Below are 27985 nucleotides of genomic sequence, written 5' to 3'. Positions count from 1 at the left end.
GCTGCTGCCCCTGACCCGCAGGGCCGGCCAGCCCCTCCAGCAGCAGGTATTTAAATGAAAAAATTGCAGTGAGCCCGGTGATGCAAGTTAAGATGTAGGCTTTTTAAGGTCATTATTTTAATTACCATTAAAATAATTGGCACTCTGGCTATCAGAGGGGAGGGGATTGGAGGCTGGGGCGCCCCTCCCCCACTCCAAGGCAGGCGCAGCCTTCGGTGTCTGTATAATTAAAAGCTCCGTCTTTCATGAGCACAATAAAGAGGCCAGGGGGTGGGCAGACTGCAGCCCGGCTGCATGTTAATGCATTTATTATGATCAATAAGCCCTTGCCTGGAGTTCTGTCCTCTGGTTTGGGCATCTGTGTGACTGACAGCAGACACACACACAGATTTCCCTAATAGTGTGAACGTTTCAGAGTTCAGAATTATTTGGAGGTAACCACTGTCAGGGTCTCAAAGCATGGATACGCCTCAGATTGGTCCTGGCCCTGCCCGGTGGCTGTGGCCACGCACCCGCCCCTCATCCTCTCTCAGCAGCCTTCCTCACCTTCTAGTTGCCTTGAGGGCTGCGTGAGTTAACCCGTGAGCTATGCAAAGTGCTGCCAGAGCCCCAGCAAGGCTGCTTTCTTAAAACTAACAAAGCTGTCCTCTCCTTTGCAGTTACGCGAACTGGTCAGTATGTGCATCTACCCCGACCCCAACCAGAGACCTGACATCAGCTACGTGCACCAGGTTGCCAAACAGATGCACGTGTGGACCTCGAGCACCTGAACGTGGACGCGGCGTGCCTTATCAGTGCCAGCACCACTCTGCCTTACTTGAGTCTCCTCTCCTAAGTGGCCACCTGGTAGCCTAGATCACCTGAGAGGCTTCAGCGCGTCCCCCAAGGGGGAGGGGCTTTACAGCAGACTCTGGATGCAGAGCATCTGGGGGAGGGGCACTGGTCTTGTTACTGGTGATCAAATCCAAAAGTCCTTTCTTTAAACTGTTGTGGACAGTCTCGGCTGGGCTAACCAAGGGTGCGTGGCTCAGTGAGCCAGTGATGCACCATTTCTATCTGGACTGTAATGTGAATCTTCAGGATAATTCCTTCAGTGACTGGTCAAGGTTGATACTAACAATTCCAGGAGACTGTGTGATTTGTAGTGAGCCTTTGGAAATGGCTGGTAACAAGTTCAGTTTAGCTCTTAGAGTCTTTTTAATCAAGCTGTGTGCTTAATTTACTCTGTAGTAAAGGGATAATGTGGGCATAATTTTTTAAAGTAGAGGGAGATTTTCCTAATATTTTTATCTGTTTATCAATCAATGAATGAGGATGAGAACCCAGCACCAGGCACAGAGCTTCGGGAGACAGTATTTGGAAGGCATGAGTCTGCTCTACCAGGTACTTCACCACCTGTCTGAAGCTGGCAGTTCGTTTAAGGATCAGTATTAAACATCTTCCTCTGTGGGAAGGAAGAATGGGATATAAAAATACAAACACAAAACATGCCTTCAGGCTGTTCTCTGTACACGTTCTGGTTTGGCAACTTCCCATGATGACCCTTGGCAAGTTTCTTAGCCTCTCTGAGCCTTAGTTTCCTCATCTGTAAAATGGACTAATAATACCTACCTTCAGGGTGCTGAATCCGATATAAAATATGCAAGTTGTCTAGCACATGGAGACAATCCAGTAGTGGGAAGCCACTCACCCCTTCACAAAACTCAAGTCCAGGGGCCATGTAAGAATTAATGTACAACCATATTATGTGTAGGAAACCAGAAATGTGTTCATTTCTTGTTCCCAAATAGGATTAACTGTGAAGACTAATTTATAAATGTGAACTTAAGGAAAACGCAAGCTCTGAAGGAAATGGTTTGAATTGTTTTTATACTCAAGTTAATCCTCAAATGGTCTAAGTTGTCATCCAGTGACTTGGTGACGGTGCAGCCCTCCCGACAGAGCAGGCACCGCCCCTCCGTCTGCGTCCTGGCCTGTCCTGGCCTGCCCGGGCCTCCGTGGGGGTGAAGGACTCGGGCCGGGCCCCTGCTCTGTCCCCACGTGTGAACTCTGTTCTACTGTTAACACTGTCGAGTTTGAGAGACTTCTTCAGACGCAACCTTTGCTTTGTACATGTTCTCCGTGTTTGAAATAAAACGGGGCTGGGGGGACACTTGTGTGAATGAGCCTGGTTCGTGGGTCATTTTAAAACAGCTTCGCACTGCAGCACAATTCCTTGAGGCACCTTTAAAAACACAACTTTCTCAGGACCCAGACATTCTGCATAAACCTGGAATTTTTTTTAAGCTCCCAGATGATTTTGACAATCATCAGCCAAGTTGCTGCCCTAAATAATTCCACTGTTCTCCCTGTCCCACTACTGGCAGTTCTAACAGGGGAGGCTGGCCCAGGAGCCAGCGCTGGGTCCTAGCCACGCTCCCCCGGCAGGAGAGTCAAGGCCCTGTCTCCTACCGAGCGTGTCCCACTGAAAGTTTCTCAGATTCCAGGCAGATTTTTTGCAAATACTCTGCTTAAAGTTCTGAGACCCTCCTGTGCTTCCTTTGGCAGAATCGGCATCAGACATAGATGAACTCACTTTTCCACATGTCACGAGAATCATTCTGCCTACTAGGACCCTCTGGAGGCGCACAATTTCTGCCCTTCACCAGACCTAAGTGTTTGTGAAACGAGCACATCCTAATAATTACAAACAGGAATCCCCATGGCACTCCTTTGATTTCTGTGAAACTAGCCTAAGAGGAGTTCGACCAGTTAGGAGTTCATGCAGCTACGGCAAAGGAGACTGTCTACCTACCTGCTTTCTGTTGGTGCTTAGACCTGATCATGCCAGGCTATTTCTTCCCAATTTGGCTGCTGAGGGAAAAGGCTATGCTGCACTCTAGAGAAAACCCAGGGACCCTCCTATACAAAGAGAAGGTAAGTTAACACAAGGGCTGGGTATAAGTGTTTGCCCAAAGAATCAGAGTAACCGCACCTGACTCCTGCAACATGAGCCTTGTCTGTCTGTAGGGTTATACTGCCCTTACACCCACCTGACCACAGACTGGCATCAGGGAGGGAGTAACGTCCCAAGGGGAGGCCACGTTGATGGGGCTTAAAAGCAAAAAACGAAAAAACTCACACAGCCCCCCAACCCCAGCCACTCAATTTGGTTTTCATTCTTTATTGGGTTTCATTCAGCGAACACAAGCCAAATCAGTATCTTACAGGGGCACCTTCCCCTGCCCCCCGTCTTCTAGAGCAGTGACCCGCCATCCACGGACACCATTCAGGAAGTGTCCATCGTTTGGACTGTTTCTTCCAGCACCTCAACTTCCAAGGTAGTGACTTTTTCGGTGAGGACTGCAGTGGTCCCTTTCTCACACCGGTAGCGGCCGAACCTAGTGAGAAAAAAATAACATCCAAGAGTTAAGATCCCCTCCAGGGGCCTGGCCCTGAACTCTGGCTCTGCTGAGTCCCATCTCTGTGGCCTCAGGGGTGTCCAACTGCCCCAAGGCTCACTCTTGTTTGCCCTCAATGGCTACGAAGAGCGACACCTGGTAGATTGGACGTGCTCTGAAAGACCAGATAGATCCCCAGGCATTTGGTGGGCACTCACATGCCCTTGCCCACCTCACCAGCCCCAGAAGAGCCTCCTGGAAGCGCCCCTCGGTCACCAGCAGGAGGCAAACCCTTTCACCGAGCTGCCGCCACCCTCCTCTTGTGTGGCAACAAGGCGGACCTGTTTCCTGAAACGCTGAGAAAGTACTTGGAGGCATAAACAGTATAAAAGCGACCCACAGTCAGACCCTGGGCTTGTCACCTTAAGACCACTCTCACAACTCAAGGAAGGACAGTTAACTGTCCCTTGCAGGGACATGGCAGGTCACCATTAGGACACACCCGACACCGTCATCCCTGGCGTGAGCATGACAGGCTTCTCTGAGCGCAAGGCAGCCTATGAGATACACAGCTGAGCTGCCAGTTCTCATGCGGGGGCCAAATAGCAGCATAAAGCCAGCTGCTCCCCTGGTCTGTCCTCAGCCGGGACGCTCTTTCTGTGTCAACCTGCCAGGGACTAGCAGAACACTGCTGGCTGCGCCATGACCACGTGCTCCTGGAAAGCCCATCCTCTCAAAGGGACTCTTGTGCTCACAGAGCAGGGAGCAGAGAACAGAGCAACGCTACCAAGCTCTGTATAAATTCAAGAGCTTGCGCTGCAGACAACATCTGGCCTTTATTTCTGCTACACTTGCCCGTCCCCTCCACACTCCTTTGCCACTGCACCTTTTTAAGATGTGCCCACCCTCCCTCCCCTGTTGGTGTGAAGATGTGGCTCCTTCCCCCAGACTGGACTCTTGGCAGCTTGTCATCTTGGAGCCAGAGCCCCATGTGGCTCCTATGTGCCCAACTCCTCTGGACCACAGCACCGGGGGGGGCCGTGGGCACAGAAGACCCCCTCATCACCTCGGGTTATGGCGCCAGGTTTCAGCAGCACGCAGGGAGGGCCTCTGCCTTAAGCAGGAGCGGACTGGGAGACGGGGCTGTGGAGGGCTGAGCACGCAGAGGAGCCAACGGGCATGTGCAGGGCCAGGTCCATGCTGAGCCGTGCTGAGTGCACACTGCAGTGAGTACCTGCTGGTGCTCCATGTTCTAGTATTTCCTTGTGAATTACTCCTGATTGGGATTTTGAGTGCGTGTCGTAGGCGTTAAGCGAGCGTTGCAGAAGCTCCCGTGCCGGCTACCCTCAGATGGCTGTGGCTGGGGCCGAGCTCAGGGAGCACACACGTGTTGAGCTGCTCAGGCTCCAGGAGGAGGTCAGGAGCCACAGGATGGACAACAGATGGACAACCCTGCAGGACTGCAAGTGAGCGGCTCCTCGGCATACACATCTGCCACCAGGGTTGGACACCTTCCAGTGCTGTTCTGCAAATCACCCTGTGCCCCTCTCTGACCTTGGGTGGCACTGCTGAGAGGCAGCGCCGGCCCAGCACGCGCCGCGGCTAGGTGGCACAGCTCCCCCGAGAGCAGGGAGCACCAGCTAGCTCCCCAGGCCAGCTTTCAGAGACCTTCAACCGGTGCTTTCTGAGCGTTTGGGGCCCCTGCACCGCTCCAAAGAAAAGCTGTGGACAGGCTGCCCTGGAAACCGCATCTCCTCCCAGAATTTCATACAGAATTCAGAGGGTCCTTCAGGAGACTAGAGAAAGGATGTCAGGTAATTCAAACCTCTGCCCCGGACCCGGCTACTGAGGGCTCTTTCCTGGGCCTCACGTCACCTCTCCCGTGAACATATTACAAATAAAATCACTTTTCTATACCTGACAGCAGCCCAGGATCGTAAAGCAAATAATGACTCAAAGGTCTTCTGTGTAAGGCTGGTCTGGGGACCCTGGATTTACTCAGCGTGAGTAAGAATCAAGAAAACTCTGTCTCGATGCCACAGAGAGGCCAAGGGTGGCCACGGAAGCTTGGTGACACAGGAAGAACTATACCTCCTTTACTCACCTGGTCCCCTTCTTATTGGGCACCGAGTATGGGCGGAGAAAATCCAGCTTGCTCTTGCTGATGACACACAGGTCAATGTTACTTCCAGACCCCAAGTCATTGAAGATGCCGGCTGCAATGGCCTCTTTCACCAGGTTCTTGGCTTCCTCCTCCTGAGAAAGAGAATGGCAACCATGATGCCCAGCAGTGAGCACACTCACCTGTGAGGGAGGCACTGTTTTCAACCCTGGAGATCAATGAGGTGACAGATGTCACGGCCAGATCACCCTCACATCCAGGAGGCACTGTTTTCAATGACCATTTAATAGATCAAAGTACCTCAATGATATGCCCACGGCTCCCCATCTGGTAAGTGCGGGACCCAGTCCTTTCAAACCCTTTACGCATGTACCCCCTCTTCAGCACACTGCTTCCAGTCCATCACCACAAACTTGAGGACTACGGGCTGATGGGAGAGCAGTTATTCAGAGGGCAATGAACTTTTCTTGTAAAAGGCACCAGGGAGTAAATATTTTTAGGCTTTGTGAATATATAGTCTCTGTTATAACTACTCAACTCAGTCATAATAGCACAAAACAGACACAGACAATATGTAAACAAATGTGTGTGGCTATGTGCCAATAAAACTTTATTAGCAAAAACAAGTGATGGGCCGGATTTGGCCCATGGTCTGTAGTTTGCTAACCCTGATTGAAAATATCTAACAGTGGTTGGAACCTGCCTCCTGGTAACATGAAGAAAGTCAACATCATAGGGAAAAATAACTAACATCAAAATACAACAACAGTTCTGGAAAAATGGGGGCAGAGTCAGGGGTGAGGCCTCTTGCCCAAGAGAACCTATCCCCTCCCCTACTAACGAGCATATACGTTCACTGAAATAATTCATTTCTTGGAAGCAATCTTTCTTCTTCTTCTTTATGAAGCAAATCTTAGTCCCCAACAGTTACTTGTAAAAAGTGGATTAATTCATTTCTTAATCAAGGAGGCCGACCACATGCTGGGTCCTGTGCTGGGAGCTAGGACTGCAGAGATGGATGAAGGCCCCAAGGTCCCTGCCCTGTAGGGACTTGAAGTCGAATGGGGACATCAGACCCAAGGAACCACAATGCAGTGTGATAAGGGCTAGCGAACAACTGAAAAAGAGCGGTGGGAACCCTGGCTGGGCCAGCAAAACTGCAGAGGGGACTGAAGGACAGGCCACACACCAGACCAGGCACTCAAAAATCAGGAGAGCGAAACAGAAGTCAGGCAGCGGGGGAAGCAAGGTAGGACCCCGGAACAGCAAGCTCAAGCTCTTTATGCAATAGACAAAAAGGAACCAATCTGCCAAAGAAGGGACTCTAACTTGTGCTGCAGCCCCTCCCTATCCCGCCAGGACAGGAGCGTCCATAATAAACATGCAAGCTAAAACAAAGAGCTCATCCAAGTAGCATCCTGTGAGAAATAAGACTCCCCATCCCATATTCCAGCCTGCAATCACCAATGGGCAGATCTCTGACTTCGGAATTGTTAGATCTGCCTGCCCTTCGCCAGAAGGTGGCATTCCAGTGACACGAGCGCCCTCTACAGACTCAGAGAAGGATGGAGCAGGTTCCGATGGAAATGGGACCTCAGCAACCCAATAGCAAGGGTTGGGGGTTATTTTGATCTTTACTCCACCAGATTAATCCAGCTTCTCACTGGCACCTATGCAGAGCCAACAAAGTCGGCTCCTCTCCTGAGCCTATGCAGCCCTGTAAGAATTTATTCAAACAGGGTCCTCTAATGAGGAATTCTCTCCCAAGACTCCCAACGGTCTATGAAGCCACAGCCTTACCCGAATCCAGTCAAGGTGGGAGCAAAGAAAGTATCTGAGGAGATGGCCGCTGCTGATGCTACCAGACAGAGCAAAAGCCAATGCCTAACTTAACAGATGCAGCCGCATTCCAGCTTCCAACCTGCGCCTCTCACTAAACTGCCCTGGGAGGGCGTGCGTGCCTTGGCTGGGGCACCCTGTTTATGCCCCTGCTCCTGACCACCAGCTCTTCTTTCCTTCTCTTCTGTTTTATTGTTTCCTTTGCTTTGTCATCATTACTGCTGGTGCCGCGAGCCTGCCAACAGTACCTTGTGGACGTCACAAATCCTGCTGGCTGTAGTTTAAATTTCCTAAATTACTTCATATTTGGGGATGGGGATGGGGGAGACTCGGAGGACACTGAAACAGACCCGTGATGGCAGGCAGGTATATCTAATGCCAATCAATTAGACTGGGCACACAGATACCAGGATGCTGACAGTGTGGAGATTACAGGTGAGCCTTCTGCTAGTTTACAAATATCCTGGCAGTAGATGAACTTATAAAACTTAAAAATTGTGCATTTTTGAAATATATGTAACTTTATTCATAAAATTATTATATATGGTGTTAAGTGTAAAATAAAGGCTTTTAAAAATTGGGACTATACCTTTTAAATTCCTTTCCTCCTCACCAGTTCTAGGGAACATAATTCCTTAAAGGAAAAAACACAAGTCCCTTACCTTTTTCCCCAGTCCTACCCTCCTCATAGACATGGGACTCAAAGGTGCTATGAACTGCACATTTTGCTGACCACCTACGACAGTGTGCCAAGTACTGAGTTAGGCGCTCTGACAGTCATCGCTTTTTATCCCCATCCCCGGCCCCTTCTGAGGCCGGTACTGTCAGAAACTGGCTGAGGGCAGGAGAGTCGACGTCTCGCCCAAGGTCACATGGCTGGCAAAGAGACCGCAGGCCCTCCAGGCTCCAGGGCTGGCACGCTGCGACGCTGCGGCGCCGCACCGGCTCCCAGGCAGCTCGTCTCGGCTGCGGCCTGGGGCTTGCTGGCACGCCAGGGACAGCGGACAGCAGTTCCCTGATTCAGAGTACGTCACTCCCCCATCCTCAAGAATCCTCAGAACCTGGACATGTCTAACAGGATGATGGTGGCTGCCAGTTTCTCTCTGTGCCACTTACAGCTCCCTGAGCGATTTCCATGGGGGCGGGGAGCCCTGTGCTTCCCAGCTGCCCACAGGCTGCCACCCAGACAAACATTTCCACGATGTACTCAAAGGTCAATATTAAGATGCAAAGTCTTATTTCACACAGTCCCCGCCCCACCAAAGCCCTCTCAAAACACCAACAAGGCTCCACTGCCTACCCATTACTTACCTAGTTAATGTCTTCAGCACATTTTTATAGTCACTCACTACGTCCCAGGAACTGCTTCGTATGTGGAATGCTGTCTTTTACCGCAGTATTTCCATCCCCGGAACTCTAGACACATATGCAAATATGCTACTGGGCATATTCGTACTGTGTTTTCTTTATAGTACAATTTCACAATTAAACAAGTCTTGTCTTTAACACGTGCTACCAAATATTTAGGAAAACTATCAAGAAAAAGCACAAACTGAAAGCAAGAGGGAGGGGAAACACCACATTTCATCTGTCTCTGGCCTGCAGTAAATGCAGAAGGCACTGTTTCCTCCTGTGGGAGTCATTCTTCACAGGGGGCCTGCACCTCCCTTTTTGGAAAGATGCACAGTGACCTGAGTTCTGAGCATCATCTGCCTGGGGACAGCTGCTACAGAGGGCTCTGACAAGGGCCCTGCCGAGCCCATGACCCCCAGCTGGTCAGGCCCAGGTGCACCGCCTTCCCACTGCCAGGTCGACATGCTCCCTGGCCAGCTGCTCACAGACGGAGGTTAATCACAGGGGAACCTGGGTTCATGTGTAGACGGACCAGGAGGACTCATCCTGGCTACCGGAAAAATGGCCCTAAAGGCCAATGGTAGCTTCTTTTTACTTTGAGATGCTCACCCAAAAGATCACCATTACCCTGGTGGTCGAAAATTAGCAGGGGCCCTAGGGTCACGGTAATCCAGCACATGTGGGCTTAGGCAGGCTGGGTTTGAATCCCCAGTTTCCTACTTACTGCTGTGCAACCTCGCACAAGTCACTTCACCTCTCTGAGTCCATCCATCGCCTCCTCCTCCTCCTCCTCCTCCTCCTCCTTCTCCTCAATCCAGTAATGATAAATTAGGATTCATCACAAACTGCTGCAAGAATTAAAGTATGAAAAGTACTACTATAGTGTCCGGCGCATAGCTGCTGTTTAATCAATGGCAACTTATTTATAACCAAGCAAGCCTGAGGGCTCCCAGAGACAGTTTACCTCTAGCAGAGACTGCCTGTACTAAAGCCCAGGCCAGGAGAAGGGGCCCAAACAACCTGCTGACAAACCTTCACCCGGTGCCATGGAGAAATTCCTACAATAATTAATCCAAGCAAAAAGCACACTCCCTAAAAGTTCAGAGAATATAAAAGGAGCACTTCCTGCTTTATGGCTACAAAGACCAAACTAACTGGGAATATCAGTCCCCCGGGCCACCCCTGCTTCTTAAATGAGATTACAATAAGAGTGATGTACTGTACTACAAGTCAGCTGTGACAAGCAGCACTTTATAGAGCTATCTGTTTGTCTCTATCACTGCATCGCACAATGTGTCCCTGGACTCCAATGTGCAGCTCCATTTACCGCCACATGACAAATGGGCAGCACTTGTAAAAGGCACAAAGAGGTCCACGTCGGCCATGTAATGGTCACCACAGCTGTACCCAAGTGCTTGAGGGGACAAAACAGACCCCCAAGTTCATTAAACTGACCAGTAATGGATCTTTCAAAAAGTGCCTTAGGAATCGTACAGAAAAGGCTAAAATAAATAACTCAGCATGGAAGGCTAATCTGAAATGGTGTTTGATAAATTATTTATAACACAGGCGATTGTCTGCATTTAATATTGGAGCTACTAGTAGCATCTTTAAAAGATGATTTATGTGTTGTAATGCTATTAAACTTTATATTGGCCCACTGCTAGCTATAAAGTCTGCTGAGATTTAGAGAATGAGTTTTAAACTGTCACTGCAACATCATAGGAGATGGAGGCTGTATTAAATCTTTACTTTAAACCTGTTATCTAGAGAGTTGCATTTTGTAGACACTCACGAACTGATAGATTACCTTGGCATCCGCTACGGTGCAGGTCCAAAACAGTACTGCAAAGAAACTTTTCCACACTACTCTTGTCTACAGCTATAATCGAATTTCTCTTCTCGCTTAAATGATTTTTAGATTGGGGATGTCACCAGAGTATAGATAGCGTAGGTGCCCCAGCCAATGGGCACCCTGGACAGCTCACAATCAAATTAATGCCCTTTATATAAACCTTCTACCTCCAGCTGTTCAGTTATGCATTCTGAACAGTGCCTTATGAAATATGCATTTGACTAGAAACCTAACATTATTTTCTATACAGATTTGGAATGTAAAAATATATGTATATGGTAAATCATTTGAAACAATTTGTAACTAAAATACTTTTAATTCTTTAAGAAAATAAAATCGGTTACATTGCAGAAACTATACTTCATTTACATAGCTGAGGCACCGACGTTAAGGGGGTGAAAAAGGAAGAGACATTCAGCCCTTTTCATGAAGAACAGAGCCCTCTGGGCTCTCCTGGTTTCCAGGGCACCGCAGCGGCGCCCCTTTGCCTCCTGCCCCACCGTCACGCCAGGAGTTGAGGACAGAGGCTCTCCTACCTTTGCTTGAGGGGACTAAGGATGCAGGTAGCATTAGAGCTGACCTCTCACACGACTTTCATCAATTTTCCTACTTGCTACTACACCTATAAGGACATTTAAGTTCGTAACAGTTTGCTCCTTTACTAAAAACTAAGGATTTTAGTCAGTAAGAATTGAGGCAGTCCAATTTCATCTCGGAAAATCTGCATTCTCTTTGCCACTCTGATCTGAAACAGCAGAAGCTGCGGCTGCTCTCACGATCTGCAGTGGAGCCGATAAAAGCCTGGGCGCGACGCAGGTCGGGTCTCTAAAAAGGGGACTAAAACCACGCCTGTCCCAGGCGGCTAGCACAGTACTTGGCATGGATGTCAGCATAGGAAAAAAAATTAAGTATCTACTTTAAATGCATTCATGGCTTAGCCAAACTAAAAGACAGAATTAATTATGAGACAGAATACCAAAAATGGAGTAATTCCAAAACCACACCCGTCCCAGCTGGGGACCGGGGACCAGGGAACAGAGCGCCCCGGCACAGCGAGACGCCCGACGGCAGGCCGAGGTCCCAGCTGCGCCACGATGCAGCCTGAAGTCGTCATGCATGGCTGATGGTTGAATAAAATTCAAAGAGCTCAAAAAGTGTTTAAAACAGTCCCACCAAAGCAGTATGCCTCCTGCATGGGGCAACAGACCTGATGTATCCCATGCGCAGCCCTATTTTACAGTGGAAAAAAGTTAATTTAGTTTTTTAGACAGGGCTCTGCAACAAAAGGAAAGGGGTCGGAGTTTTGTTTTTGGCTTGAGCTGTTTGGGTAAACACAGTCCACTTGTGTGAACACCCGGGAACTGTCAGGTGTAATCAAGGCGCAGCTGCTGCTGGGTGTGCCCACAGTGGGGAATGAATGAGTGAGTGTCTTCGAGGGCTAAACGGTGCTTCCGTGTCTTTCCCCGCTAGCTTTTACGGCATCCACGATCTGAGTGACGCAGGTAATGAAGGGCAAACCTGCTGTGAGTGCAGGGGTGAGTTAAGGAGTTTTCAGCAGGGATGGGAAGGGGTGTTCATGTTCAAGGAACTGCCAAGCCACTGCCAACTTGGCCTGTCCCAGATCACTGAACGACGCGGACACCTGGGCGATCATTCGGGGGTGGGAGAGGAGGCGTCCGTGACTGCACAACCACACTGGGAGGAGCCCAGGAGAGCGGGGTCACTCTTGAACACAGCACTTAACTCTCAGCCACAGGCTGCCTGTCAGAAGAATGGGAATAGTGCCTCTGCCCAGGGGCTACTGGGAGGAATAAAGGGAAAAGAATGTCCCTGACACAGAGATTTTACAAACAGAATTGTTAGCAAGTTCTAGGGTAGAAGAGGCAAGGGTATGGGAGAACTAACAGGGCACCCACCACATCCCTGGGGCTGAGGCAAACCCCCACGTCACCGCCTTTACCCCCATAATCACTGCCTGCACAGCAGCGGAAACTGAAGTTGGCCGGTGCACCTAGAGGCACATGGCTGTGTGTAAGTCAGAGTCGGGGATCTGTGCCAACTTTGTGCCAGGCATCGCCAAAGCCTGTTTTCCTATCCCACCACAGGAGAATCAGTGGTGGACCAGAGGTTTCAGTGGATTCTGAAGCAGCGAATAGAAGGAAAAACACCTAAGCTTCCAAAGGGAAAAGAACCAAGAGAGATGGGAACATATTGCCTTCCACAAGAAGAAATCAGCGTTCGCAGCATATGTGTATACAAATATATATTTGCAAGGCTGCACTGAATCAAATATAATCAGAGAAAAAAACAAGACTGGGTTTAAAGAACACGAGAAATATGTTCAACAATCCTCCAAATGAAAACCAAGCTGCCCCAGGTAGTAATAAGATCTTAATAATATTTCTCTCTCTCTCTCCATAAAACAATGCAGTCAGTGGGATAACTCTGCCAGCATATTCCTGGAGATGCTGAAAAGGTATCACCTGGCAACAGAAGGGGGAAATGAAGTGAATATGCTCCTTGGTCACACAACAAAGATAAAACACAAGAGCCACGTTCACACTGAGCGCATCCGCCTCCAAAGGCTGGGGGATGGGAAGCCCTGCAGAGTCAAGGCATGTGTGGGAAGGCCAGGACGGGATCACACTGCGTGGTCCCGCTTCTGCGCCTGAGGGTCAGGAAGGACTGGAAGGATACCCAGGAAGTACAGAGCACCCCGTTCTAGGAAGTTTAAAGATGGCCACATATGAAGCCTATTTCAAGTGATGCAAAACCTCTGAAAGAAATGTACAAGTCAGCTGGCTTAGTTCAGCAAGCATTTACTGAGGACCTGATGCTAATACTCTGCACAGACACCGCGCTAAACACTGCAGATTCGGTCTGAGCAGACACAGACCCTTCCCATGAAGAGTGTACAGTCCAGAGAGGAAACATAGGCGAGCTCACTACAACAGGGTAAGAGTTACTAAGAGGCAGGCCTGACAATGGAGCCGTGGGTGTACAGAGGTCCCGTGGGTGATGAAGACGGGGTGGCATCTTGACATGCTAGTAAATGGCAGCCAAACCACAGGGCCGAAGTGAGGGCAGGTGTAAAACCATGACAATAAGAAGGAGAAAGGTGTGGTCAGGTAGGCAGTTCAGTGTGACTGAATACCAGAGACTCCCATGGGCCACATGGAGAGCTGGCCCTTCACACTAGCCAGTGGGAAAACATGAACATCTTAAACTGGTGAATGATGTGGATAGATCGGTGCTGCCTGAAACTGCAACCTGGAAGCAGCGGGTGAGAAGAAGCCAAAGGTAGGGAAGGTACAGGGAATAGCCTGGACTTCAGGCATCAGTCGTGAGCCCTGACCAAGCTGGACAAACTCAGCCTTCACAGAAGGCCTACGTAACTTCTTGGCAGCCGTTTCTGGTGGGTCGATGGGAGACAATGATGAACTTAATTATATACTCTAGACACTGGTAAGCTTCTGAGTAGGCACTCATAAGGGTATCACCATAAAAGGACAAGATAAAAGTAGAGCCAGCTTAAGTATACTGAGGTTTTCCTGAAAACCAACCAACGTTAGGCTGGAACCAACCTGTAAGTGCCATTTCATGGGTGGTGGGGGCTTTTAAAATAGGCCTCTCTGGCCTCTGGAGCATGTGGGAGAAAGAGTATAACGGACTGGTTAACTGTGAAGGCAAGCAGCAAAAGGCTGTAAATAAACAAGCTCGAAGGGAGGGTCTGCCCCGTGCCAGGCGAAGTTACGAAGAAACAGAGGAGGACTGGCCTGGTAACGCAGTCGCTCCTCCCCGGGCCTGAGGGGCTCCCACCCGGTTCTTCTACATGAGGCCCCTGGACCAGCACGTTTTCCTGGGACCCCCAGCACACGCAGCCTTCAGACACACTCTGTTACTTAACATTCTTGGGGTGAGTTGGGGAGCCTTCCTAAAGGGCCTACGTTAACCTCTGGGGCTGAAAGGTATACTCATTATATTGATCATGGAGATGGAGACAGGGGCTGGGGGAGAGAAGAGGCAGAGACAAAGAATTCAAGAGCGTGAACATCCAGGATACCCGGGCATGAATCTAGTCCTGCTACTTAAGAGCTATTTGACTATAGTGGTAAAGTAATTCAACATTTTAAAGCCCCAATTTCCTCATCTGCAAAAGAGACCTAAAACCATCTGGCACCAGGGGGGTCATGAGTATTAAACCAAGGACTCTATGCACAGGAGAAACTGCTGGCAGTGCCCGGAATGCAGGAAACACACAATGGATGCTAACCTGGCCCAATTCTACCCCTTTCTCCAATGTCCACACATACAGCTGTCAAAAGCCTAACTCTTGCAGAATTACCAAAGCAAGGGGTAACTGAGAATTCAATATATTATTTTTTCAATCCCCAATTTAAAGCAAATCAATTATGAAAGTAGCCATTATAGTGAAAATGAAATTCAAAATGATGCCATAAAACGCTGCGTTCACATGCACATCTCCCACACAGAATTTACTGGCGTTATCAGTAAGTGCGCTAAGCAGCACATTTCCACTTACATTTCACCAGAAATTCTGTTCTAGAGGAAGGCAGGGAGAAACCTGTATTTACTGTGCGTAGGACAGTGCCAAGCACACTTTTCCACTTACTCTTCCAAACAGCCCTTTAAGATACGCACTACCCTTCTACCGATTTTACAAATCCAGGAAACCGAGGCTCAGCGAGGGAGAATGGCTAACACAAAGGCACATGCCAAAACCGGAAGGTCTGGGATCCATCATAGCTTTGTCTGACTCCAGAGCCCATGTTCTATTCACTCAAGACAACAGAACCTCCAAGCAATTTGTCTCCAGAAGAATAAGATGCTTGTCTAGTCCCCAGATGTAAATGATAAGTTATGTATGGGTTTATAAAGTAGTTTGCCTCCAAAATTCTTCAAAGTTGCAAATATATTGCTTAAATAATGCTACTCTATCATGACATTACTCATCTGGCTTGTTACATTTGGCAAAATTAAGACCATCCTGATGAACTTCTCCAATACAGCATGTATACTCACCAAATCCCAAAGCAAACACCTATCAAATTCACTGTATCAGTCCTATATTCAAATGTTTACATTTCCCTAAAATGCATGTACAAAACCTCTCAGCAAACAGAATGGATCAAATCGTTTTTTAACCATCCTGCCTGTCAATAAAACAGATATCATTTAACTTACAGTTTTCCCATCAGGCCATTTGTTGATTATAAATCTTAACTAAAACTGATCAAGAAAAGCCAAGTGCACTTTAGTCTCCTTTTAACGTTTCAGAGTAAGAAGCAGCTGGAGGAGGAGCGCGCGAACGTCTGTTAGGCCAGAGCAGTTTACACACACAGTCCTGCGAGGGGTCCCTTCCCTTCAAATAAGGGCATAAGCCCACCTTACCAGTAAGTTCTGTATTTTATAAACTCGGGCCACAGGGGTCACACAAGAGGCAAAAACCAGTCTCCAAACCCAGACCTCTTCAAAGCCCACGCATGTTCTTTCCGTCACGCCCCTTTTTCCTACCCTCAACCACCCTGGTTCCACTGATCTGACTAGAAGAAACTCGTGAAACTGAATCTAAGCTAACGGGTCCTTAAATCTTTTTAATATTCTGACATCACCAAAGTCCGAATTTTAGAAGCACTATATTCCAACATTATGACAGGATGATGACTACAAGTGTGATCACATTCTATGGCTACAATGTTCGTCGCAAATATTTTCAAAAATCTGTACTAGTCGGTGGAATTTTAAAATATCTATTTAGCACAACCTTATACCATTTTAAAAAATGTTTTGTTTCTGCACAATTTCAGGGTTAGGCAAGAGTGGTATAAATTACCTCACAGAAACCCACAAGTAACATTATCTGTTAAGGTTAAAACTTTACCTTCCCTCGGTATGCTGCTGGGGTCTCATTACAGCAGGTAATCTCACATTCTGCCATGCACAACACACTAAGTACCAGCATCTCCCAATTACACTGCAACGTAAATCTCAAAGGACATCTGAAAAGTCTACACGGCTCCTGCACCCACTGCCGAAACGCGACCATCACTAATGGAACGTGGCAGCTTTCTAAACTAAATATTCACATGCAGGGACAGGGATGCTAAGCTCGGCCTCATGCCACACTGAAGAGCGGATGCTAATTAAAAGGCCACACTGACTCAGGAAATGACCGCCCAGACAACTTTAGACTCTGTCTGGAGTTTCGTTCTCCTATTTCCAAAGACGTTCAGCTGCCTGAACTTCCAGGATCGCACAGCAGAGAGGAAGTTAGAGCAGGAGGAGGTCCCACACCTTTGTACGTGATCCCCCTCAGCTAGAATGGTCTCCTCTCCTGCTCTTTGGCCTCTTTGCCGCACTCTTTCTTCACACCCAAGACAAAAAAATTTCAAGTGAGGAGTCACATGCTCTGAAGCCGTCTCACAGGCCCCTCTCAATAGATGCCGCCAACTCCTCTTCTGTGTCGACCTCTACTGTTCTCTCATACTTGTCACGTCCTGATTTCAATAGCTGCTTGTGGGCTTGTCCACCCCTGTTGGTTGCAAATGCCTCTAAGGAAGGGGCCATGTCTCATAACCGGTCACAGGGCTTGGCACCTGGCTGGAGATCACCAACTCAGGTGACCGGAATGCAAGGGCGCCCTTTACATCTCAGAAGGACCACCACCTCTCAACAGTTTACAAAAGCCTTAATGGCAGCTCCAACTGGGATATAAAATGTTGTTCTAGTGATGTAGGTCCAAGAAACTTCTGGTTCCTTTGCTCACTGCCCCTCTGCTTTTACCAAATTTTATGTCTCAGAGTTTTTGAGAAAGCACCTTTTTTAAAAAGCTTCACAACAGCAGAGGGTATCCAGGGTATATTTGTTCTTACCGTAATCATTTGGCTATTTTTGGAACTGTTTGTACTTTGGCTAGCAAAACCTAGACTTGATATAGGCTGTAAAGAAAAAAAAAAAAAACAAAAACAAAAAAACCCCCTGTCATAATAGTAGTAATGGCTTTGAAATATCTCATCCAAGCCAACTTTATTCTCATGCCTCTTAAGAATTGCCAAGCCCTTCAGATATTGGCAGTTCCATCCATTCAGATCTTCCGATACATAAAATTTGCTGACTTCCCCCCCTTGAGTTGATACAGATATATGAAAACTGTGAAGCTTTTTTTTTCTTTTTGGCTAGAAATGAAACTTCTCTGCGGGTGCAAATTATAGGGGCATTTTGAAATTACCATATGTTTTAGATCAGAAGGTAAAAACAGCACAGCAGCCCATGAAAACTTTCCAGCTCAGGAAAGCTGACAATTAACTCACTGAAATACAGTTCAAGCCCTCAAGTTTCTCTACTCTTATAGGTAGAGGTCTCATTTACCATTTTAAAATTCTGTGTTAGTAAGTTTACAATTTTTATGTTCATTTACATGTACAATGTAAACGTACATAGGTACCACATTTAAATATCTAGCCCAAATGTTATTTTAAACTTAATTATTTCCACGGAGCTATTTGGTTTAAAAAAAAGAAGAAACTTTCCTAAAATTCTTAATCACACTTCAGTGTATATTAGCAAATGTGTGCTGTTTGGCCGCTCCGCACACCCACATGCCCACCCTCTCCCCCTCTGATCCTGCACACCACACAAGTATAATAAACCATGTTAATATTTCATACCACTGTGAAATATGCTGGAGTATCAATTCAACATCTGCTGTCTTTAGGGTCCGGGAGTCCCGCAGAGACACTTTCAATTTGTAATTGAGTTCTATGCTGAATTAATCAGCAGTTTATCTTTTTTACTAAAATAACGTCTTCACCACTAACCCAGATTTACATTAACAATTTATGCCAAATTACCTGCCAAGGTAAAACTTATAAGATTGTAAGCTACCATCCGTTACACTCAGTCCTGCATTTCATTTCTGGCATCTCTCTAACCTGTACACAAGAAAGTGGGACAGCCGGTGTGCAAGAGCTTGCGAGCCTCCAACCACAGATGACCTCTTGGACGTGTGCTACAGCCTCGCTCCTGACGTGAAATTCAGGGGGATTTTCCCCTATTCCCCTGAAAACCACTGCTCAGTAAGTAGCTATGATTCAAAATTTTTACAAAAGGAGATTTCCAGAATGGAATAAAATCAGTGAATAAAAGAACATCTCATTTTTTTTCCCCAAGAAGCGATGACATTCCGTATCTTGGCTTTGCCTGAGTAACAGAAAAAGACAACTGAGATAAAGGGAATACTTTTGGTGCCTTAAATTACATCCCTGAGACCCAAGTTAGCACAGACACTTAGATTTGGTAAGAGATAGAAAAAGAAGTCCATTTTCTTTTTGATATCATGATGCAGAATATTCTATTAGCTATAATACTTTCCTTTTAATTCTACCTGTACTGTTGAAAGTCACTAAGCATTTATTTTTATTCAACATCATCCCCGAATCTAGCTCTTGCCTCTCTGATTATAACGTCTCTGGTCACAAAGAAGTTATGTTTTGGGGGTTTTTTTTGCCTGCTGGATCTCTGCCACAGGTGCAGCAAGCAATATACTTTGTGAAATGTTTCTCCTATATGGTATATTTTCCCCTACATTCCACAGTTACAGGAAACACGTAAAGTGAAAACATTTCAAATGGAACACCTGCTCCGAAGAAATGCATCACAAATAATTACCTATCTACTACAGAGTCAAATAATCCCTTCTTTTCAATCTACTTACATATGGCTGCATAAGGAATTCCCACCGTCAGACAGAACAGCCTCTCTCAACACTACCTCCAGTTTACAGCACCCAGTGCAATGCCTTGTACTCAGTTAGTCCCCAGTGAGTTACTGCTGCCTGATTACATATTGATTACGTAAGGAAATGAATTCAGTATTTACATTGCAGGGTAGAAGATGGGGCGAGGGGGAAAACTGTACAGAAATATTTTTGGCAGAAAAATCAACAAAGAATTCTCAAAGTCAATAACGATGGCAGTTATACCATTTGTAGTATTTTCATTATTCCTTAAAAAAATTGGAAATAGAGGCCTTCAAATTTTATACAAGGTCACTTTGCTAAGATTTGTTGATTCTTGAATTCCAGAGGCCAGGCCCCAAGAGGAATCCAGTCCCAGCTCACTGGAAATTTGGTAAACTATACCTTTCCTAATTCGCCTCCCCCCTTAGAATACCTTTTACTTCCTGAGACAACACAGGAAGAGTAAAACAAGCTTTCTAAAATTTCTTTCACCCCCTTCCCCCAAAATCCCACTTTGAACTTCAGCTTTTCTCAAAGGCAGAATACAATGGCAAGGATGGAAATGATAACCAGCCATCACCCTGAAATGAGGCTCCAGAGATACAGAGACAAGGGAGACACAGACTTGGCCAAAGGAAAGGGCATGTAAGTGGCCATTTCTAAGTCGAGCAGACTAAGGAATCCTAGAGAACCAAAGAGAAGAAAGCAATTCCATGTGAAATGCCAAACTCTGTATGGTAGAGAGCAAAGTCTTGCTCTTGAACCATCAGGTGAAAAAACAAATAAAACTTCCATTTGCCCTATAAAACACCATGAAATAAAAATGTGAGCAAGAAGCCCTGGCTGGTGTGACTCAGTGGACTAAGCGCTGGCCTGCGAACCAGCTCCCAATCGATGTATCTCTCACACACTGATGTCTCTCTTCCTCTTTCTCCCTCCCTTCCTCTCTTTCTAAAAATAAATAAATTAAAATCTTTAAAAAGAAAAAAAAAATGTGAGCAGGAAGATCCAAGGGAATAAATAACCTTAACTGAAGAAGTCCCTTTCTCCCTCTCCAAGGTTGGCCTACCAGTGGGTTCAAACTCAGAAGCCAAAACTTACTTTTTAAAAGGACAACTCAGCATATCTGATGCTGGTGAGAAGCTTTAACCACCAACAGGGTCTTCCCATTACCATCTATTCTAAAGGTCTAATGGTAATTCTCCAGATCATCCACTGAATATCTGTTCATTTCTCAAGTTAACTGTTTAATTCCATTGGATATACCTACTAAGAATATTTCTAATCAGTGCCCCAGAAATTGTATCTTTGGGCTCTGACATCTCTAAAAATTAATGCTTTACATTAAATACAACTAGAGAGAAAAATACTGGGTAAAATTAATACATTTTTGACCCAAAAATAAAGACACAATTTATGTCTAATGCTTCAGGTCTTAAGGAGATCCAGTAAGCAGGAATTAGGACCAAAAGCAAACTGACAAACAGCCTCAGGGACAGCTTCTAAAAGGGACCTTTCAGTATTTAAACAAATGCACAACCAATCTAATTACTGTCCAAATCCAGTATGTAAGGAAGAGTGTCGAGTGTTTTCAACAGTTCCATCTAAACGGCTTCATGGCTGCATTGGTTCTTAAGCAGTGAGGAATCCATCAAAACCACAATGAGATACCAATTCACACCCACCAGGACGGCTACAATCGAAAAGACAAGTATCTATTGAAAAGCGTTGGAAATTAGAATCTTTATACACCGCTAGTGAGCCAGCCACTTTGGAAACCAGTCTAGCAGTTCCTGAAAAGGTTAAACGTATCACCCAGCAATCCCATTCCTAGGTATATACCAAGAAAAATAACAATGTATGTCCATACAAAACCTTTTACACCAATGTTTATAGCAGCATTACTCCTAAAAGCCAAAATGTGAAAAGAATTCAAATGTCCACTGACTAATGAATGGATAAATAAAATATGGTATGTCCATACAGTGGCACACTATTCAACCATAAGAAAAGAAATAAAGCACCCCTACATGCTACAACATGGAATGAAACATTATGAAAACACTGTAAGTTAAAGAAGCCGGTCACAAAGACCATATATTGTATGATTCCTACCATGAGAAATGTCCAGAACAGGAAAGTCTATCAAGACGGAACATAGGCTAGTTGTTGCCTAGCACTGGGAAAGCGGGGGACATGGGGAGTGACTGCCAGGGGGCATGGGGCTTCTTTTGAGGGTGATGAGAACATTCTACAGTTGACTGTAGTGATAGCTGTGCAACTCTGAATGTACTAATAATCACTGAATTGTACACATAAAGTAGGTAAATTGTATCAGCGTAAATCATCTCTCAATGAAGCTGTTACTAAAATAATAAGGCGTCCCCAACATTTTTAGACTAAACAATGTCAAAACATCTAGCGACATCTCAAAAGTCAATCCAAGAACTTGCATTCTAATAATAACTTTTTAAACACTAGAGATCACAATAAACAAAAATGTCAGCATGAATCCCTAAAAGCATTTACTAAGAGTGAATTTTGGCTCTAACTAGATATTTTTCCCCAAACATGCAAGATACCTAAACCGATGTAGCAACCAGACCAACATAACTTTAAAATCTGCAAAAGTGAGTCAAGTTCAGCTCATTAAACTGCCACCTATTAAAGTGCTAGAAGAAAAACAGTCTTAAACACAATCAGTATCAATATATACAGGAATATCATTGTTATGATAGCTATTGAAGGTCAGATTTTTTTTTTTAAATTTTTCATTTACTTAAAACTCTGTTTGATGCCAACAGGGTTCAGGTTGCGCAGGAAGGTGCTTCAGCTAAACACTGATAGTCTTCCTTGATCTCCATTGTCTGCTGTGTGGGTTCCGTCAGCAAACCTCCCAGCAAGTGGTCACCTTCCTATGGAGTCATTAAACCTCTGAATGTCAGCTGGTGGGATTAGCCAGCAGCTTCCACACCTGAGCCCCCATGGCAGGGACAGAGGCATTTGGATCAAGATCACTAATGAATACAGAATTCATATGCTGCTTGTCAGGGCTCCTGAGCTCAGAGTCGCACAGATGCAACCTAAATAGGACGGAGGACAGAACAATTGTTGACAAAGATTAAAAAGTTTTGGCAGTTGGGAAAAAAAGAGCACCTCATTATTCAAATATGTTAGTCTCGCTTATTTTTTTATTTTTGTTCAAGTTATTCACGATTTGCCTCAAATGGACAAATGCCATTCACCAACATTTAAAGACTTCCTGGTCTCATTACTAAATTTGAAGAGGGCCATGCATTCTGAACATTAGCTATATAGAGAAAAAGAGCTCTCTTATAAAGGATATTTGAAAACTTTGGGGAGAAAAACAATCACAGGATATTTGGGGTATAAGACAGTTAAAAGATGAAAACAAATCTAGAATTCAAAGAGAAAAAAAAGTACCTTCCATAGCTAAATGACTTATTTATATTTCCCAGCATCTCTGCATTTCCAACTTCCTTGTGCCTTTCTATTCCTGGGTTCCTTCCAATGCTTGTTTAGCTACTTGCTGTCTTCACAAGACCTCATCAGAGAAAAGGTGCAGACCAAGCAGTCCACACCTCTGCTCACCTGGAATGAGATGTCTTCCCCTCTCTGCTGTCAAAGAATTACAGGCCTAGCAAAGAAGCAGAATAGCATAGCGATCAATTACATCAGAGGGCTCTAAAATCAGAATGACCAGGGCTCAAACCATGAGTTCATCACTGACTAGCTGTGTGGCCTCATGCAAGATATTTGACCTAACTATATCCTAATTTTTTTCTCTAAAAATGAGTATAACTAAGTACAAACCTCACACAATTGTTGAAATGTGAGTAAGCTAAGGCAGAAAAAGCTGTTGGAACAGAGCCTGACGCAGCTGAAGCACTCGACAAGCATTAGCTATTGTGATTACTATGTTTTCAATACCTTCCCCACCCCACCCCACCCCCGTAGCAAAAAGGCAAATCCTTCGCAGCCTGTATTATGTGTTAAACAGGCTTCTCCTCCGTCGTTATGACCACCACACAGGTCTGTCTCCAATTTTAAGCAAGATGGAAAAGAAGAATCATCTCTCTCTACATTATGCTATAAATCACCAAGCCTGATGCACCTACATATAATCATGCTAGATGTTGCTATGTGATGGCTGTATCCTACTACTGAATAAAAAACAGAAGCAGCTGCCGTATTTCAGAGACAATTTTGTGTGAGCCACCGTATGAGGTGTTTTACAGACCACATCTAATCCTGCTAGCCACCTGCAGGCAGGTCTCTGGATCCCCACCTTCTAGATGGACAGTGCGGGGCCCTGGCTTGCCCAGAGTCACGCTGTGAGGACGGTGGAAGCAGGCTTACCGCTCGATACTCAGCCCTGAGCGCCCGTGCTCCCTTCCACCGGACCACACTTAACTCGTACTCCGTGTTTTCCTTTGGGAGCAGTCGATTTGCCAAACTGAACAGATTCTTTTATTTATTTTTTTTAAATCAAAACAACGCCGAGCTCTTACACTATTGTCCATCTCCAAAGCACAAAGAGATGGGTGACTTCAGTGTCTTTCTATTACAGGACTAAAAAAACAACGCCCTAGAGTTACTTCTAAGGTTTGCTGTCAGGATACCACATTGGTATCAACTCTTTCATTATTTAAAGTGGATCTATAGCTGCCTGCAATGACAGATTAATCCTGTTTCCTCCGTAGCTAGGTGTTTGGCGCCACGGTTGTGAGGTAACCATGAGCCTTTAGGGAGACGGCTGCTCACATCTTTAGCAATCTATAAGGGCTTCTCCAGAGGCCAGCACTTGCTGAGTGATGAAATATGACTCCATAAATCAGACAGCTGAAGTGGCACTTGTATACGTCACCATCTATCTTCATAGCTTCTCTCTGAAGGGTGTGGGGTAAGAGCTCATCCCTCGGTACCGCAACCAAAGAAAGGACCATAACAGCTGGCACTAAGCATGTGCTACTTAAAACTGAAGACACACTAAGACTAGGAGAAAAAAGATCCTGCTGGTGTTAGCATGCCTCAGGCAGTGGTAGAAGATTCAGCAACTCATCTTCAAAAGGCAGAGAGCCAGAGCTCTAGAAACCTGCAAAAATTGGCTAAGCCTGCAGTCTTCGTTTCTTTAAGTTGAGCATCTTCAAAGTCTAGAATTCTAACTGTAGGGCACGGCAGCTGCCACTGCAGATCTGATCCTCTCAGCTTTTGGCAGCTCTCAACTTGAGATTCTAGCAAAAGAATTTTTCAAGTTGCTATTATTGCCTGTCATGGATTTATAAATATTGTGCACTATCTGCTATGGCATGGCTCTCATGGGACGCCAGAGCATGCCAAATGCATAACAGAATGAAAAACAGTTTCTATTCTTCAAATAAATGCTAATTTTTTTAACTGTGCTCACATGATATGTTTGGTGACCAACTTCAATAGTACAGAATATGTATCAGAGAAGGGGGGGAAGCTGATTGTCTTTTCTAGCAGCATTCAGCCGCTACTTTCATTAAGCTTGTTTAATTAGATTCCAGATGCTAATTTGCAAGTCAATACCAGAGGGTGCAGGACAGTTTGCCTTTGAATCATCTCCCTGTGATGTGAGGGTCCTGCCGCACACCACTACCCTTCAGCGGCCCTCGCACACGAGTCTGGCAATTAGTGCAAAGAGGGAACAGTATTGATCTTGACAGACTAAATATTAATCTTCTACCCATTTTAATGAATTATAATCTTTAAGAGTTTAAATTTCTCACTGGGCCAACTGAAAACATTCCTTCTTACAAAGAAATGGGATGGAAGGAAAACCTGAGTTACCTGATTTGCTTCCTTAACTCCCTCCCCACCCTAAAATACAATCTGTTTTCATTTCAGCACTTTTGGCAATTTTGAAGATACAGACTCCCATGAAGCTAACATCATATGCCAAGGACTGTGGTCAAATTCCTTACACTTAACTGGAAAAAGGACTCAAAGGCCACAGTGTGATTATCCCTCGTTTCCAGTCTAGGTAGCCTGTGGGTAATACCCAGAATCCAGGGCTTACTTCCTATACCAGCCTAAACAACAGGAGAAAAAAAAAAAAATCTGGGGGAATGGCTCCATGTAATTCATCACCACACACAAAAAAGGAAAAAAACCCTCCAACTGACCCCTTGTCATTAGGTCATCTTTCACATTTCAAAATGCACTATTCTGCTGATACATAGGTACAATGCCTAAATAAGCACCTCTGAAGATAAAAGTAAAGTGTGAGATTTATCACCAGTAAGTACTACAATATTTGATGCCTTCATTTTTATCACTGCTAAGTATACTATGAACACTAAAGCTGAAGTTATCAAATTAGGAACTATTTATTATACTAGGTAAAGGTGCTTTTAACACCTTTTTATCCACCCACTCATTCAACCACACAGTAAGCTGAATAACTACTGTGTACCAGTTACCATGCTAGAAGGACTTCCAGGCTAACAGCAAAGAGAAAATCAAGAAAATGAAAATTACAAGATCACCAAAGGCAGCATTAGGGCTATAACCGGGGTAGGATTTTTAAAGATTTTTAATGTGTCTTAAGCGCACATGATTAGCTGGCAGTTTCCCTGAAACCATGAAGTGGGGCTTTTACTTGGGGCAAGGACCTGGCTCAGACAACTGGAAACAGCAGAGGCCAGGCACAGGCGTTTCTGAATCGCAGCTAGGCTCAGCGGTTCTGCTTTTTGGTCTATAATTTCCCAATGAGCATTTCTGCCTTTTGCCCCATTTTCTCCTTGCCTATGTACCTAATGGGATGTTTGCTTGGTTGACTCTACCTCAATACTGTGTATTATTTGAGAAGTGTACTAGTTATCTTCCTCTCTTATCTCAAAAAAAAAAAAAAAAAAAATTCAGCACTTTCCAGATGGGAAGAAAGTCCCTCCATTTCCCAGGTGGTTTTTGATGACTCAGACTTTATTGTAGTTCAGGGTTATCCTGTCTCAACTCAACAAACACCTCCTGAATATCTGAGGCTGAAATACAGAGGTGATTTCACGGCCCCTGCCCTCAAGGATCTCCCTCTCTCAAGGATCTCCCTCTCTCAAGGCAAGTGGGGGAAGGGGAGATGTCTCTGAAAACAGCCACAAAACCATGGGACACAAATAAATGAGGAAGCAACTGAGGGTACTGCTGGCTGACACCAGCAGCGAGGAGGATTCATCAGCAAGAACGCAGTATATCCGAGGAACAGGGAGGAGGTAGGAAGGGCTGAAGTGGAGCAGGAATGTAGGCCTATGTTTCCAAGGGTTAATATTCACACCCTGGGCTTACACATGATGGTGCTACACAAACACATTTTTATTTATATTAATAGTATGCATTCATTTTCGTATGTCTTGGGAAAAAATATATCCAGAACATCAAGCTCAAGATTTCATATGTATAAACATATTTTTAAAAACAAATTTAAAATAAAAAGATGAACTGAAGTGGCTGTGGGGAAGAGGTAGAAGGAAAGTGACTGCAAAGAGGCTGCCTATGGTGAAGAACGTGCTCTAGAGCTTTATTTGAGCCTCGGTTACTCATTTAATTACAAACGCCAAAACCTATCCAACTGCATTTTATTGTATGTAAATGATACCTCAATTTATAATACAGTGAGTTAATTTCAAAAATTTTTTCAAAAAGTATAGGTGCACCTGGGTATCGTAGAAACCTTAAATGTGGTATGCAAGTGACAAGCTCAAGAAAAGATGGCAGACTAGCCCTGTCCAATAGAAATACACAAACCACATATATAGTTTTATATTTTCTAGTAGCTACATTAAAAAGTAAAATAAGGTGAAATTAATTTTAATATTTTTATTTAACCCAATATAAAACAGTACTGTATTTAACATGTAATAAATATAAATATTCTTGAGATTTAAAAAAAATTTTTGTACTAAGTCTTTGAAATCTGGTGGTTTCTATTTACAGTACCTCTCAATTCTGACTAGCCACATTCAAGTGCTCAATAGCCACATGTGGTTGGTGGCTGCCATACTAGACCATGCAGCTAAACACAGTGAGGAAATGTTGAAGGTTTTTAAGGAGGGAGGGACTTTCACTCCATAAATACTATAGTCTAGGCCCTGCACTGCCCCAGGAACAGGTCTGTAATAGTTCAGACACACACACAACAACAACAACAACAACAACAACGAACTATGGGTTTCCTCTAACTTATTTAACAATAAAGCCAAGAGTCTGCTTCATGAGCAGGGCCTGAAAATGGTAACCCATTCAGGATAGATGGCCTAAAACTGTCCCTTCCCAACACAACTCTCTGTGGAGTGGGCAGCAGTTACTGTCCTGCAATCCTACAAGATCAGAGAGGCAGCGACGTTCCCCTGAGTTTCTGTTTGAGGCACATCCAGAATCCTTTCCCTACGGAAAGGAAATAAGCAGACGTAGTCATCCAACCCTGCAGTCTCAAAATAGACAAGGAAAATTATGGAGGGTTTCTTGCCCCAGAAAAATAGCTTTCTGAAAAGACAGAAGTTAAAAAGTTTGGAAATTTGAAACCAAAAAAACGTTTCCCTGATTTCTGTGCATATGCAGAACCAAATGACACCTCGGCCAAATTCTCTTTCCCAACACAGTCAGTCACTAAGACAGTGTCCTCACAACTTTGCTAGACA

General features: G+C 45.3%; 2 protein-coding genes across 2 annotated transcripts in view; one reads left to right on the top strand and one right to left on the bottom strand.

Moving 5' to 3' along the window:
* NEK6 (NIMA related kinase 6) overlaps positions 1–1986 on the top strand; it is a 72545-nt gene extending 70559 nt beyond the window's left edge. Inside the window, exon 10 of the mRNA XM_054584395.1 lies at positions 660–1986. Within this exon, the coding sequence (XP_054440370.1) occupies positions 660–770 (111 nt within the window). The 3' untranslated portion in view covers positions 771–1986. The remainder of the gene's footprint in view (positions 1–659) is intronic.
* A 1161-nt stretch (positions 1987–3147) lies between these two features.
* PSMB7 (proteasome 20S subunit beta 7) overlaps positions 3148–27985 on the bottom strand; it is a 51885-nt gene continuing 27047 nt past the window's right edge. Inside the window, exons 7-8 of the mRNA XM_054584394.1 lie at positions 5485–5636; positions 3148–3380 (exon numbers count right to left, since the gene is read on the bottom strand). Coding sequence (XP_054440369.1) covers positions 3269–3380; positions 5485–5636 — 264 coding nt within the window. The 3' untranslated portion in view covers positions 3148–3268. The remainder of the gene's footprint in view (positions 3381–5484; positions 5637–27985) is intronic.

The sequence above is a fragment of the Pteronotus mesoamericanus genome, unplaced genomic scaffold (genome assembly GCF_021234165.1).
Source record: "Pteronotus mesoamericanus isolate MK-2021 breed Mesoamerican mustached bat unplaced genomic scaffold, CSHL_Meso_final contig_78, whole genome shotgun sequence".
Classification (NCBI taxonomy): Eukaryota; Metazoa; Chordata; class Mammalia; order Chiroptera; family Mormoopidae; genus Pteronotus; species Pteronotus mesoamericanus.
The sequence above is the reverse complement of the archived record's forward strand: the minus strand, read 5'-3'. Positions and strand labels throughout refer to the sequence as shown.